A 15,887-nucleotide genomic window follows, 5' to 3' on the forward strand; every position below is an offset into this window, starting at 1 on the left:
ATGCTGAAAACAAATATATTAGATGCTGAAAACAAATATATTACTCCTTGGGAACACTAACAACATTTAATTTTTACAAAGAAAATTAAATACCCGTTTTAGTTTTTCATTTTCTTCCATAAATTTTTTGGCAGCCTTGTTAGTATTTTCTGCTTGAGTTTTAAGTACACTTTTGTTTGACAGTTCTTTCGCCAGTTGAGTAATAAGCGTAACCAGACGTCTCAACACTCTAAGAAAAAAAAAAATCAGAATAATGTGTTACTGGCCAATCATCAGAAACTTATTTTAAAACAGTCATTGCCAAATTACTCCCCATTAGGTATAGGTGTGGTGGTGGCAGATAATGTTTAGGCAAAACCCATTATTTTTTTAAATTCAAGTCTTTTAGTAAAAACAGGACCATGTCTCATTCCTTGGAATCTTTGTTAGAAGACCAGCACTTAGAATACAGGTTCAGTGGTACTTATTTGTTTTCCTGTAGAAGGCTTTAGCTTGGAGGAGTAGAAACAGGAAAATTTCATCTAGTGTGGCAGGGCCAGGAAGAGAATTCTTTTTTTGGCCCAGTTCAAATTCTGCTATTTAAGGAACATTGTGTAAGGTCAATCAAGCTGAAGAACAGCTCGCTCACATCTGTTTATGGGTAACTGCCATTGTTAGAAGTAGTGACTACTATCTTCAATTATTCATTCAGCAGACATTCCTTTACTCAGGAACTGCTAAGTGTTGAGACACTCTGCTAGGCACTGCAGATGCAGCAGAAAACAGCAAAGTCCATGCCCTCGGGGGTTTAGCTCCTAGTTGGGTAAGCAAAAGTTTAAACAGTATTTAATTACAACCAGGAATGACACTAGAAAATGAAGTATATATACATTCTTTGAGCATCTGTAAGAGAAGACCTACCTAGTTTGTGGGTAGTGATGGCCACAGAAGGCTTTGAGAAAGAGGCTAACGGATGAGTAAGAGTTAGCCAGGAAATGAGGAAAGAAAAGAGTGTTCTGGCAAAAGGAATAGGTTGTATAAAGACCCTAAAACGGGAAAGAGTTAGGTACACTACAGAACTCAATCAATATTTGTTGCAAGATGGAATGAATGAATAAATGGTGAAGGTCAGTAAAGGTGGAATATATTGTACATGTCAGAGACATGTATGAGACAAGCCTCCACAGAGAGGTAGGGGCCTGATCATTCAGGGCCTTATGGACTTTGCAAACCTACAAGCTGCTAACTACTGTTTGTTATTTGGGTATATCATCTGAATTCTTTTACAAAGATGTTATAAAAAAATCTACAAGTAGGCTGGGTACAGTGACTTGTGCCTATAATTTCAGTACTTTGGGAGGCCAAGGTGGGAGGATCACTTGAGGCCAGGAGTTTGAGACCAGTCCAGGCAACATAGTGAGACCCCATCTCTACAAAAAATTTAAAAATTAGCCCTATATGGTGGTGTGTACCTGTAGTCCTAGAAACGACAGGTTGAAGAGAGAGGATCACTTGAACCCAGGAGTTTAAAGTTACAGTGAGCTATGAAGGCACCACTGCACTGCAGCCTGGGCAACAGAGCAAAAGGCTGTCTCTCTTTAAAAAAAAAAAAAAAAAAAACCTACAGTAAAGGTGGACAAAACGAGAAAGAGAAGCATAAATCGTGTTTTTAAACTGTGCTTCTACTTTTTTTTTTTTTTTTTTTACTTACAGCCAAAAAAATAGTGAAAATCCAGAAATGTAAAGATTTCTTTGAGACCTAAAAAGTTTCATCTGTGTGTGTTCATAGGCATCAGGTCTGCTGGTGGAGCTCCTCTCAATGGTATGAACTGAGGAATATTTCCTCACTTCTCTCACAGCATCTATTACAGAAGAAAATAAAAGATTACTTTTGGCTTTTAAGTATATAAACTTGTTATTAACATTTCAGAATACCTGACCAAACTTTTAAATAACAGACTTTACATAGAGGCCATCTTTTTGTCATTCCATCTCCAGTACACAGGAAGTTTTCATGCTCAAAGTAGGTGCTCTATAAATGGACACTAGTAGCAAATTTTGAATTACTATAGCATTTTTTAAATCATTAATCTAGTACTTAATATCATTTTATTGTTTCTCATCTCTAACTACACTGCAAACTATTATCCTTTACACTTTGTCTCTAAGATGACTAAAATTCAGCCTATTGACAATGACAGATGTCATATCCCACTACAGTCAATTCTAAGAGACTATCCCATTTCTCTTACTATACTAGCATTTTATTACATATTATTACTTTAAATGATTGAGATCTTCAAAATATTTGGTTACAGTGAAATTTCCACTGGCACAGGTTTGCTAAAGTGGGATTTGATCTGTGGTGGCATACACTCCTCCCGACTAGTGGATGGCAGCTGCTACTGGAAATGTTCATATAGCTGCTCCTTTGATGCTGAAGTTCTGGGAAGTCTCAGATGCCGGGAAACTACGTCTTTCAAGTGGAAAATAGAAAACAGCTTATAAGGGTCTACATTTAGTGCATTCTTAGTTCTTGGATTCTTGTATGTACTAGGGAAGGCATCTGCCTTAGATGTCTCAAAAGCCACTGGAAGTATGAACAAGTTTGAATGCTCCCCTTTCATGTGACCAACAGAAGTCTTGGGTAAGAGTTATTGCCACACAAGGAGACTCCAGTTACAAAATTGGGGCCATTTTGACTACTATTTTATTTTTAGCAGCTTTATTGAGATAAAATTCACATGCCATAAAAATTTACCTCTTTAAAATGTGTAATTCAGTAGTTTTTAGTATATTCACAAAGTTGTGCAACCATTACCACTATCTAATTTCAGAACATTTCCATCACCCCACAAAGAAAATCTATACACATCCCTCACCTCCTGGTCACCACCAATCTGCTTTCTGTCTCTACAGAACTACTTGTTTTAGACATTTCATATAAATTGAATCATACACTATCTGCTCTTTTGAGTCTGGCTTCCTTCACTTAGCATAATGTTTTCAAGGTTCATCTGCACTGTAGTATGTGTCAGTACTTCATTACTTTTATGGCTGAATAATATTCCATTGTATGAATGTGGTAACATTTGGTTTATCCATTCATTGGTTGATGGTATTGAGCTGTTTCCACTTTCTGGCTATTACGAATAATGCTGCTATGAACATTCATGTGCAAGTTTTATATCGACATATGTTTTAATTTCTCTTGGTATATACCTAAGAGATGAACTGCTGGGCCATATGGTAACTCTATGTTTAATTTTTGAGGAACTGTCAAACTGTATTCCAAAGCAGCTTTACTATTTTACATTCCCACAAGCAGTGTATGTTGGTTTCAATTTCTCCATATCCTCGGCAACACTTGTTATTATCTTTTTGATTATAGTCATCCTAGTGGGTGTGAAGTGGCATTTCTTTGTGGTTTTGATTGGCATTTCTCCGATGGCTAATGCTGTTGAACATCTTTTCATGTGCTTGTTGATCATTTGTGTATCATCTTTGGAAAAATATCTATTCAGATCCTTTACCCATTTTTAAATTGGATTATTTGCTTTATTTGTCTCCCAAATGTCTTTCATAGAATTTTTTTCAAACTGAGAACTTTATAATGGATACTCATTACATATAGTTATGTTTCTGTAGTCTCTTGACACACAATACTTTTTTAAAAAGGTGCCAGGCCAACTGTTTTCTAGAAAGTTCTTACATTCTGGCTGGGTGTGGTGGCTCACACCTGTAATCCCAGCACTTTGGGTGGCAGAGGCAGAAGGATAGCATGAGGCCAGAAGATTGACACCAGCACGGGCAACATGGTAAGACCCTGTCTCTTTTTTTAAATATTAAAAAATAAATAAATCAGCACAAAGAAAGTTCTCACATTCTGAATTTGTCTGAAGTGTAGTCCAATTTCTTTCTCTAATTCCTGTATTTTTAGAAAACTAGAACTCAGACTTGATTGGTTCTGCCAGGCCTCAGAAAGTAAAAATAAAATAAAACAAATACTTGATTGGACAAGGTTTAATACTTTTGCCAAGAATCCCTCATAGTTTATGCTGTGTAATGTTACTTTGTCTCATACTTTTTTGATGCTAAATTTGATTACTTAGTTAAGATGGTGTATTAGTAAGGGTTCTCCAAGGAAAAAGAACCAATAGAGGGTGTGTGTGTGTGTGTGTGTATGTGTGTGTGTGTGTGTGTATGGGGAAGAGTGGTACAGGGGGCAGACAGAGAGAGAGAACGAGCTTGAGATTTATTTTAAGGAACTGGCTCACATGCTTGTAGAGGCTTGTTAAGTTTAAAATCTGCAGGGTAGACTGGCAGTCTGGAGATTCAGGGAAGAAATACAGTTTGAGTCCAAAGGCAATCTGCTGGCAAAATTTCTTTTTGCTCAGAGGAGGTCAATCTTTGTTCTATTAAGGCTTTCAACTGATTAGATAAAGCCCACTAACCTGTTTTTATTTTCCCCTTTACTGTTGAAATCTGGTAGTGAGTCTCTCAATTTTGTTATTTGTAAAGATTTCTTGGCTGTTATGAGAGTTCTTTGCATGTCTGCATAAATTTTAGAAGCAACTGATCAACTGCTACAAAAATGCCTGTTGGGTTTCTGGGACTGTGTTAAGTCCACGGAATTTTGGAAGAACAAACATTTTAATAATATTGAGTATTCCAACTGATAAAAAATCCCCATTTGTTTTGATGTTCTTTAACTTCTTTCAGCAATGTTTTTGTACTTTTCTGTATAGAGCTGTTGTGCCTCTTTTATAAAGTTATTTCTAAGGTTTTTAGGCTTCTTGGTGTACTTAGAAAAGGAATTTTTAAAAATGTCATTTGCCTATTGTTTACTGCTTACAGTATAGAAATACAATTACTGATATACTGAATTTTTGTGCGCTGACCCACCTGTATTTTGTGACCCCACTATATTAATTTCTTTGACATAATAGCTTTATTATAGATACTTTAGGGTTATTTCTTTCTTTTTCTTTCTTTTTTTTTTCTGAGACAGGGTCTCACTTCGTCACCCAGGCTGGAGTGCAGTGGTGTGATCACGTCTCACTGCAGCCTCGACCTCTTAGGCTCAAGCAACTCTCCCATCTCAGCCTTCTGAATAGCTGGGACTATAAACATGAGCCACCATGCATGGCTAATTTTTCTACTTCCCGGTATAAACGGGGTTTTGCCATGTTGCTCAGGCTGGTCTGGAACTCCTGAGCTTGAGCAATCTGCCCACCTCAGCCTCCCAAAGTGGTGGAATTACAGGAGTGAGCCACTGTGCCAGGCCAGGATTTTCTATATAAATAATCGTGTCATCTGCAAATAAGGATGTTTTACTTCTTTCTTTGCAATCTTTATGCCTTCTATTTCTTTCATGACTTATTATTATCCTGGCTAAGACATCTATTACTTAAATGAATAAACAGAGGGTGAATATCCTTGCCTTGTTTCCAATCTTATGGGGGAAGCCTTTGATATTTAAGTATGATGCTAGCTTGAGGATTTTAGTAGAACTTCATCAGAATGAGAAAGTTTCCTTCTAAACCCTAATCTGCTAACCTTTTTTAAAAAACTGAGTGAATATTATTTTTTTCCCTGTCAATATTCAATATAATGAGTAGATATTATTAAGGTGGAAACTAAAATCACTGATTTTAAACCTTTTTAAAAAATAAATATTTAAACCTACAATTTTTCCTTTAAGCAGTGCTTTATGGCATCTTACAAACTTTAATATATTGTATTTTCATTATTGTTCAGTTAAAATATTTTCTAATTTCCTTTGTGAGTTCTTTGACCCAAGGATTACTAACAAGTGTTGTTTAATTTTTCAAACATGTATAGGTTTTCCAGATTTCTGTTACTGATTTCTATTTTCATACTCTGTAGGGGCTGGGCACAGTGGCTCTCATCTGTAATACCAGCATTTTGAGAACAGGAGGATCACTTGAGGCCAGGAGTTTGAGACCAGCCTGGGCAACAAAGCAAAAGTCTGTCTCTATAAAACAACAAAAACAAAACCCCCATACTCTATATGATTCCAATCCTTGGTAGGATTTCAATCCTTTGTATTTACTGAGACTTGTTTTATGGCCCAGAATATAGTGTATCTTGGTGAACAGAGTTTAGTATATTCATGTGCCCTTGCAAAGATCACGTACAGCAGGGGTCCCCAACCCCCAGAGCCATGCACCTGTACTGCTCCATGGCCTGTCAGGAACTGGGCTGCACAGCAGGAAGTGATTGGCAGGCCAGTGAGCAAAGCTTCATCTGTATTTACAGCCACTCCTTATCTCTCACATTACTGCCCGAGCTATCAGATCAGTGGTGGCATTAGATTCTCATAGGAGTGCAAGCCCTACTGTGAACTGCGCATGTAGGGAATCTAGGTTGCACGCTCCTTATGAAAATCTAATGCCTGATGATCTGCCACCATCTCCCATCATCCCCAGAAAAGAATGTCCAGTTGCAGGAAACAACCTCAGGGCTCCCAGTGATTCTACATTATGGTGAGTTGCATAATTATTTCATTATATATTACAATGTAATATTAATAGAAATGAAGTGCATAACAAATTTAATGTGCTTGAATCATCCTGAAACCATCCCCTGCTCCTGCATATGGAAAACCTGTAAGCTGGTCCCTGGTGCCAAAAAGGCTGGGGACTGCTGATGTACAGTTTACAGCTGTTTGGAGAGGTTTGATTTTTATCCTTTTTTAGCATAAGTCTGTTTTGCTTTAGGTCTTAGTTATAGTAAATTTCTAGTTCCTGGGATATAGTCTCTATTCCTAAGGAGCAGCCCTTCTGTGATTTTAGTGGAAAGGTTCAAGGTCTTTACCAAGCCCCTCTAACGTGATGAGGCTCATACTCCAAACTGTCTCTCCTTGGTGGCCAGCAGCCAAAATTTCTTCTCAGCCTTGCTGCTTTCCACTGGCTGTTCCTTTTCCATTGAGCTCCTTGGAATCTTTTCTATACATCCATGGTTCAAGAGTCAACCAAGAATTTGAGAAGAGTTTACATGTGGATTCTGGGGTTCCCTTTTTGGGTTCTCTCCTTTCTTAGACACCCCTTTTATTTTCTAATCTATCTGACCTCTGTCAGTAAGAGTGTCTTTTTGCTTTGAGTTCTATACAGTTGTCTATGACACATGACTGGAAAGCGGTTGGAAGAAAGGCTATATAAATGTGATCACAACCAGTATGATTCCCTTCTTTTAAGGGTTGACTTCCCTCTAGTTTCTGCCTGCTTTTGGTTGCTCTACCAGGCCTTCAAATACCTTTTTTCGTATTTTATTGAGGGTTCATAATTTTTAACAAAGGATAGTCTAATACAATCCGTTTTGCTATGACCAAAGCCAGACTCCTATGTCTTTAACAAAATTATGTTTTAACTTATTGAGGTGAAATTCATATCACATAAAAGCAAACACTTTAAAGTGAGCAATTCAGTTGTGCTTAGTATATTCACAATGCTGTGCAACTATCACCTCTGTCTAGTTCCACATTTCCATACTCCAAAATAAAACCCAAATAAATCACTCTAAAACTTAAAAAATTCTTAATTTTTGACTTTATATTTGTATGCCATATCTATTCCTGAAAGTCTTAGTTTCCAATACCATGAACGTACTAATTTGCTTGATGCTACACTATACATAAAACAGCTTTTAAATTACCAACAACAAAACTATTATAAAGTTTCAGATTTCATTGTAATCCTCTTGGTTCTTAAAATGTACCCTACCAGGGAGGTAAAAAGTTAAGAGTACTATGTTCAAGAGTAATTATTTTCTCTGTGTTGTATATATCAATCTGATATACTATTCAGTTCATTTGTTCTGACTTATTTTCACTTCTAGAGCTTGCTTTTTTCTAGCTCTGTAAAATTTGAAGTTTTCTTTCTTTAAATTCTAGAATAGTTTAAGAAGCAGTAGTAATATCTGTTTTCTGAAAGCAGTAGGGTTTCTTATAAAACTATCTGGTTTTTTGCTTTTTTTTTGAAATAGGGGTCCTTTTTGATAACTTTCTATAATTTTTCTATATAAATTAGTCAGCTTAAATTTTCTATATCTATTGGTGTTCATTTGGTAAATTATATTTTTCTACAAAATTATACATTTTATCTAGGTTTTCCAATTTATTTGCATAGTTATATAAAGTAGTCACTTAAATGATCTTTAGAAAATTTCCTGTATCTTAATGGCTATTTCCCCTTTGTCATTTCTCAGATTGCCTCAATAATGTAGTAAGATGCCAACCTCTACAAAAAAACCAATAAACAAAGATAATATATATTTACTACTTATTTTGAGTAGGCAGATAGTGAGTACTATGAAGGATCGTTATGCTTCTTTGTGATGCATCATCCTTGGTAATTAAATGGGACTAATACTCCTGGATCCACTATGCAGAAAAGCTGAAGATTAACCAATAATATTAAAAAGGTTTATTAATGTAAATGGTCATGTAAACCTACCTGTAGAATATATCACCTGTATACTAGCAAGGTAACTATGTCTGAAAGATGGAATGGAGTCAACAATAAGGGAAGGATGTGACATATAGTCAATTTTCTATAAACCATCTGAAGATGATCCAATTTTACATCAGTTGTGGAAATTTTCAAATTCCTGGGATGCATTTCTGTTAACACTGAACATACTCTTGAAATTCCCACTTCCATTCTGTCTCTTACCAGCAACTAAAATACACACACATGTACACACACTTGTATGCACACACTCAGTTAGTGTTGGCTCTAAGACTATAAATACTTCTTAATAGCTGCCTTATTTGGCTGGGTGTAGTGGCTCATGCCTGTAATCCCAGCACTTTGGGAGGCCAAGGTAGATGGATGGCTTTGAGCTTAGGAGTTTGGGACCAGCCTGGGCAACATGACAAAACCCTGTCTCCACAAAAAACCCCAAAAATTAGCCAGGGGTTGGTGGCTCTCCCCTATAGTCCCAGCTACTTGGGAGGCTGCAGCTGGAGAATTACTGGAGCCCGGGAAGTGGAGGTTGCAGTAAGCCGAGATCACACCACTGCATTTCAGCCTGGGTGACAGAGTGAGACCCCATCTCAAAAAATAAATAAATAAATAAATACAAATAAAAAGAAAATGTATAAAAAATAGTTACCTTACTTAGAGAGATAACCAAGAAAAAGGAAATAAATTTCAAAGTAAAATATAAATTAAGCACGAGTAATCCACTGGTTTTGCATTATTTACATCATTGTTGTGCAATGGAACATCAGAGTCTGCACTTTACATATGTTACTGCATTTAAATCTTAAAACATGAAAGTAGGTGTCATTACTCCATTTTGGATGGAGACCTAGAGGATAAGCACCTATCTGGCTGCCTGAACTATCCATGATGTCCTTGTTCTCTGGGAATTAATTACCCTGTTTACTCAAAGATGCAGGCTTCAGCCAGCAGTCATGATTCTCCCTGGTGACTCTCCTGGTTATAGGAGATGAGGAGTAGATACCTGGTGCTAGCTGGTCCAATTTTTTTCCTTTGATTTGGAATTGGGATTCAGAGACGATGAATTAATCCTTGCATATGTCTGGAATGGTAACACCTGGCAGCTGTGCTGTACCCATTTACTGCCTTGGCGATAGACAGAATATCAGAGTCCATAATAAAAAAGAATGAAGTATATATAGGGAAAACATATGGCCAAGAAAAGGACACTTCAGTTCCAAGTACTAATCCTTCCCTGGAATTTGGCTTCCTTCCTTCCTTGGGCTACTCTGCAACAATCCCAAATTTTATTACAAATTTTTCCTTTTTTGGTCAAGTGAGTTCAAGTTGATTTCTCTTTTTCTGAGACGGAGTTTCACTCTTGTTGCCCAGGCTGGAGTGCAATGGCGCAATCTCGGCTCACTGCAACCTCTGCCTCTCGGGTTCAAACAATTCTCCTGCCTCAGTCTCCTGAGTAGCTGGGATTACAGGCATGCACCCCCATGTCCGGCTAACTTTTGTATATTTGGTAGAGATGGGGTTTCACCACATTGGCCAAGCTGGTCTGGAATTCCCGACCTCAGGTTGATCTGCCCGCCTTGGTCTTCTGAAGTGCTGGGATTACAGAGGCGAGCCACCGTGCCCAGCCAAGTTTGTTTCTAATGTAACCAAAAGAACTTACACTACAACTCTCCTCCCTTACATAAGTGACAGTTTTCAGTACAAATTTTTGTGATAATTTTAGAGTTAGAAGATCACAAAATTAGGAGCTGCAGAGATTATTTCCATCTCTCCCTTCATTTCACAAGATGAATAAATCAAACCCAGAAAAATAAAAGCCATTTCAAAGGTCATTTAGTTAGCTGGTGGCAGAACTGGAACTGGTTTTCCTTATTGTTCTTTACTGATTTGTTGTGACTAGTTATATGGCTAGAGATTCAATCCATAACATTAATAATGTACCACGAGACAAATATTTACATTTTGAAAAGAGGCACAAACCATTCATACCTTTCTGTTTTTGACAATACCATCCCTTCTCATGCCAGATGTTCTTAGTTTTATAAAGAGGATTCTATTTGAGAGGTTGGTGGTTTGGAACATAGAAGACATTTTCTCACAAAACAGTGTCAAAGATGGCGGTTAGGGGCCCAAGTTTGCCTCTCTAAATCCTATTTCACCAACAACACAACAACTCTGAGGGAATTCTGAGGGAAAACATACTCTGTGCAAGAAGGGGCATTTCAAGAAGCAGCTGGGTAATCTTAGACAAGTCACTTAATCTCTCTGAGCTCAGTAACAACAACTAGAAAAACATGGTGATAATTAAGACTCATAGAACTTCTGGTTTGACAAGAACCTAAAGGTCTACTTTTAATTTTTAAAATATAGTTATCATGAAAATTTAAAACATGCTGAAAAACGAGTATAGACGTTATATAAACAAATGGGCATGGTCATTTCCCAATAAAACTTTATTTACAAAAATAAGCATTTGGCCCACAGGCTGTATAGGTTGCTGACCCTGTTATGTAACAATGCTGTTATCACAACTAAAGTTAACAAAAATTCCCTAATATTATATAATCACTCCATATTCAAATTTTTGCAGTAGTCCCCAAATCTATGTTGCAGTTTTTTTTTTTTTTTTTTTTTTTAAATGAAGGGTCTTGCTCTATTGCTCAGGCTGGAGTGCAATAGCTCACTGCAACCTTAAACTTCTGGGCTCAAGCAATCCTCCAGTCTCTCAGCCTCCAGAGTAGCTGGGACTACAAGTGCACATCACCACACCTGGCTAATTTTTACATTTTTTGTAAAGATAAGGTTTTGCTATGTTGCCCAGGCTAGTCTCAAACTCCTGAACTTGGGCAATCCTCCCGCCTTGGCCTCTCAAAGTGCTAGGATTACAGGTATGAGGCACCGCGCCCGGCCATGTTTATTTTTTAATCCAGTCCAAATCCACACCCTGCATCTAAGACGTCCTTGGAGAGCCTGACGATTCTATTCTTTTATTTGCCTTTCTAACAGCTAAGCTCCTGGGTGCCTAGGACATCACAGTAACAAAGGAGAGACAACACCATGAAAAATAAAGTCTGGTGACTCTGAACAGCAAGGTATGCATAAATATACAGCATTTAAATCTTAAAATAACCTAAAAGGAGTTAAGAATCACAGTGCCCTGTTGAAACTTAAGTTTGAACATATAGAATGGTAGGATCTATCAACTGTGTATCAATATATCAGTATCCACTCTATGTAGTATCAATATACTATATAAAGTCAACTGTACACAAATTGTAACATCAACTCTATTAATTAAAAAGAAATTCATTTAACAAACAAGAGAGTTATATTTATTCAAAGAAGGAATCTAGTACTTACCTAGAAATAGAACAATCAATAGGATGATAATGGTAAGGAAAGCCTTATTCCAAAAAGTTGCAATTTTACCCCAGACATTAAATGAAAAAATCTTCTGCCATCTGTAAAGCAATACAATTATATCAGGTATAAAAAAACTAAAAGTTTTGAAATACTTTCTAAATACTGAAGTAACATTTTTGTAATTGTGTAGCAAGTAAAAAGAATTACAGAAATTTAATTTTAAAATTTATTAATTCTGACAAGACAGAATATCTCATGAATTAAAAAACAACTCTTTCAAATTTAATAATAATCTGATATCTGATTATCCTCTGTCTGGTGGCTTAAATATTCTAAAAGTAAACCACACATGAGCAAAACCTTAAAAAGGAATTCTTGCAGTAGTAAAATATTATATTGTTGATAGAAGCTATTACTCTGTATCTTTTTCATGGTCAGAGCAATGACTTAGAAATAACAAAGATATATTGTTCTAACAATTGGCAACATTTCAGGAGTGGGGTCTAACTCTACACACTGATTTTTATATAGTACACTTTTAACATATCCTCCAAGTAAAAGTTTCTCTACTTTAACAATGAGGGAATTATAAAAATTACCCAGGTATTATATACATAAATTGAAAAAATCTTAATTATGTAACGATAATTTTCACACACACACACACACTATATATATATAAAAAGCCATGTAATTACTACAGATAAAGATGTGAACATAGAGGAAATGAGATGGGGAAGTAGTCTAGATGGATTGAACAGTATAAGCAAAGACAGTGGTAAGAAAGCATGGGTTGTAAATGGCAGAGTGACAAAATAATCCATCATGCAATTGTACATGGGCAATTTAAATGAGTAACACTTTAGTCAAAAGGAGGCAGAAAAATGTAGTAAGCACTTACGCTTCAAGCACTTACAAGTTGAAAAAAAAAGTTTCACTTTAAGATTAGGACAAATTTAAGATTTAAGATTAGGACAACTTTACTTGAAATTGGTGGGGTGAGGGAGATTCATACAGATGAATCGGTTCCTTTTGTCTCTGCTTCCAATTCCAAGCATTTTATATAGCCAATATTTAAATTATGCAATATAAAATTTTATATTTTTAAGATAACATAAGTGGTAATATCTTGATCTAGGTCCAAATGGAAATTTATTTATTTCTTCAAGGTCTGGTGTGGTGTAAAAGGGAACATAAGAGACCTCCCATAGGGAACAACTAGCATTTGAGCACCTTATCAGAGTTACAACATATTATGTTCTCACTATATTATGGTTCTAAGTATTTTTACATGTTTTATCTCATTTAATTACAACAACTACCATATGAGGTAGACACTAGTACTATCTCCATTTTACAGATGGGGAAACAGATCAGAGAGGATCAAGAGCATGCCCAAGGTTAGTATCATGCAGTTATAGGTGACCTGATTTCTGAGCATGTGCCTTTAACCACTGGGTTATGTAAGAAAATAATAGAGACTAAATGATGAAATATTTTCTTAAAGATTATGGTGATACACATATAAAATAAAAAGATGTGGATACACACATAGTTAGGGCACATTATAAATGATCTGCGTGCATACATACCGTATTTTCTTTATATTTGTACGTGAGAATACATTTATATATCATGTGCAAATATACACACATCTACCTAACAGCCACTTGATCAGGATGGGTAAAATTTTTATTTGGCAGGAAGAAAAATATTGATCCATAACTTACAGATCACTCTGATGGAGAAAAGATCAACTTACAATTTTTTCTTCTTTGCAAACCCTTAAGTCTTATCTATAAATTAGATGTTTACACACAAGATCTTTCTTTCTCTTGAATATATAGGATTCTATCATTGCAAATACTACTAAAAAGCAAAACAGGGTGTTACTGAGTTTGAAACAAAACCTACAGGATGAGAGGCAGCATGACGGAGTAGAAAGAACACTGGACTAAAAGCCAGATTTTTATCTAGAACCTGTCACTTACCAGCTAGGTAACCTTAGGCTACTTGCCCTCCTGGGTTGCAGTATGCGATCTATAGAACATAGGTGGGATGGATCAAATAAGATCAAAGACCCTACAGGATGATTCAATTTTTTTTCTTTAGTAAGAAACAACGTACTGAGCTTAGCTTAGCTGATAGAGAAGGACAGAAGAGAGCAGAAATCCAGGCAGGTAAGGAGCAAGTTAGGAGTTGTGAAAGACTATTTGGACGCTGAGCTAAGGTAAAACTTCTTGAAGTTTCTCCCAGTCCTCCTGGGATTTTACTACACTTTAGTGAGTTATCTCTAGGATCTCATTTACGAAAGATTTTCTTTTATGCCAGGAATATGAACAAATGTCTTGCAACATTTTTATTACGTGTGCATTTCCCCATTCATACTATCAAATTTCTGGATCTAAAACTAAACGACTAAAAAGTAGATTATTTCAAGGGTAAAATGAGCCAGTGCTTGGCTTGAAACACTGTACTTGGTTCTTTTTTTTTTTTTTTGAGACGGAGTCTTGCTCTGTCGCCCAAGCTGGAGTGCAGTGGCGCGATCTCCGCTCACTGCAAGCTCCGACCCCCCGGGTTCACGCCATTCTCCTGCTTCAGCCTCCCGAGTAGCTGGGACTATTTAGATCCGTCACTAAAGAACTAAAGCTAATACATGGTTGTGATACTTTTTACATTCAGCACTTTTAATAGACATTCGTTAATTTTATGTGAACCCAAAAGTAGTAAAATTGTCATTAAACATTAATGAAACTATTTATCGGTTACATAGGCCAAAACTAAGAATAATTTATTGGCTTTGGTTTCTAAATTGCTGTTCCAGTGCCTCAATGAAACACTTTTACACCTATGCTGTACTGCAAACATGATTTATCCACTTACATTTATTTAGTTCATGGCTCCAATTCAGGGCAATAAAACAAAGGTGAAACCTGAGACAAGGCAGGGCAGGTGTTAAAAGTATAACTGTTGCTTTATTATATCTGTAATCAACAGAATCAAAAGCATAGGCCCCTTTCCTTTTAGAAGGGAAGAAAAAGTTATTTCACCTGTACACGTAACAGAGTTTTATATAAAATGTTATTTTAATATTGCCATTATATACTACCTAATTCGTTAGGTGTGTGTATTTTCAAAGACTTTCTAAACTTTTTAATGCTCAGAAAACTTTTTTCATTTTACATTAGGAGCGATCCAATATTTATCATAGTTAACGATTTGAAGATTTCCTACCTCTGAGGAGGAATAAAAGGTAGGCAGAAGATTAAAATGAGTCCTATTTCGGCATAAAGAAAGGTTGCCACTGCCGCCCACTGGAGTGTCATTTTTTTTCTTCACACCTAAATGGAGAAACGCTTATTTTTATCTTGCTTCCTTTCAAACAAAACCGTTCAATGCCCCGAGGCGCAGCGTTTTTGTCCGGGGGAAGGACCGTGTCCCACCTTCCCGCACCTGGGGGGCCGGCACGGACCCCGGTCAGGAAGGGGGAAAGGGTGGCCCGGGAAGCGGGTGGCTACCTCCCTGGGAGTCGTGGGACCTGGCGAGGCGGCCCGCTGGCCACTGTCTTTTCCGCCAGCTTCGCGGCGACAGAAGCCCAACGCCACCCTCCACCAACGCCCGGCTTCCCGGCCCTCCCGCTCCCAGAAGGCGCCGCGGGCCCTCGACCACCGCTCCGCGGACCGGGCAGGGCCAGCCCCGCGGGGTTCTGCAGACCATGGAGCGGCGCTCTCCCTCCGCGGCCTAGCGCCCCACGGGTCCCCGGGTCGCGGTCGCCCTTACCCGCCGGCTGCCCGCCTGGCTCCCCGCGCTGCTCCGCGGCAGCCGACGCGCGGGACGTCAGACGCCGCGGCCGGGCGGGGGAGGGGAGCCAGGGCCCCACCCAGCCTCCCGCCCCGCAGGCTTCCCGCCCGCGGGCCCGTCCCGTCTGAAGTCACAGGCGGCGCGACCACGTATATGGGCAACAATTGTTTTCTAATTGGCGGAGGAGTCTGAGCATGAATTAGACTTTTGACCTGATGCCTGGGGATCGGAGCGCAACTTCTTTAGGACGGCAGA

The 15,887-nt window shown here is 37.8% G+C and overlaps 1 protein-coding gene across 5 annotated transcripts in view; it reads right to left on the reverse strand.

Moving 5' to 3' along the window:
* The window catches only part of LOC105475317 (B cell receptor associated protein 29), a 42,803-nt gene extending 27,071 nt beyond the window's left edge, over window positions 1-15,732 (reverse strand). For 2 of the 5 annotated variants that reach the window (XR_011622039.1, XR_011622038.1), the window contains exons 1-5: window positions 15,612-15,732; window positions 15,066-15,172; window positions 11,829-11,929; window positions 1,691-1,841; window positions 94-229 (exon numbers count right to left, since the gene is read on the reverse strand). Coding sequence is in view for 3 of the 5 variants with exons in the window: in XM_011730458.2 (XP_011728760.1) it covers window positions 94-229; window positions 1,691-1,841; window positions 11,829-11,929; window positions 15,066-15,157 (480 nt within the window). In the remaining 2 variants the exon portion in view is untranslated. Of the gene's footprint in view, window positions 1-93; window positions 230-1,690; window positions 1,842-11,828; window positions 11,930-15,065; window positions 15,173-15,349; window positions 15,492-15,611 lie in introns of those variants that run through there. The other 3 variants (XM_011730458.2, XM_011730454.2, XM_011730456.3) reach the window with 3 other exon arrangements.
* Window positions 15,733-15,887: the final 155 nt, after the last annotated feature.

The sequence above is a fragment of the Macaca nemestrina genome, chromosome 4 (genome assembly GCF_043159975.1).
Source record: "Macaca nemestrina isolate mMacNem1 chromosome 4, mMacNem.hap1, whole genome shotgun sequence".
Taxonomy (NCBI): domain Eukaryota; kingdom Metazoa; phylum Chordata; class Mammalia; order Primates; family Cercopithecidae; genus Macaca; species Macaca nemestrina.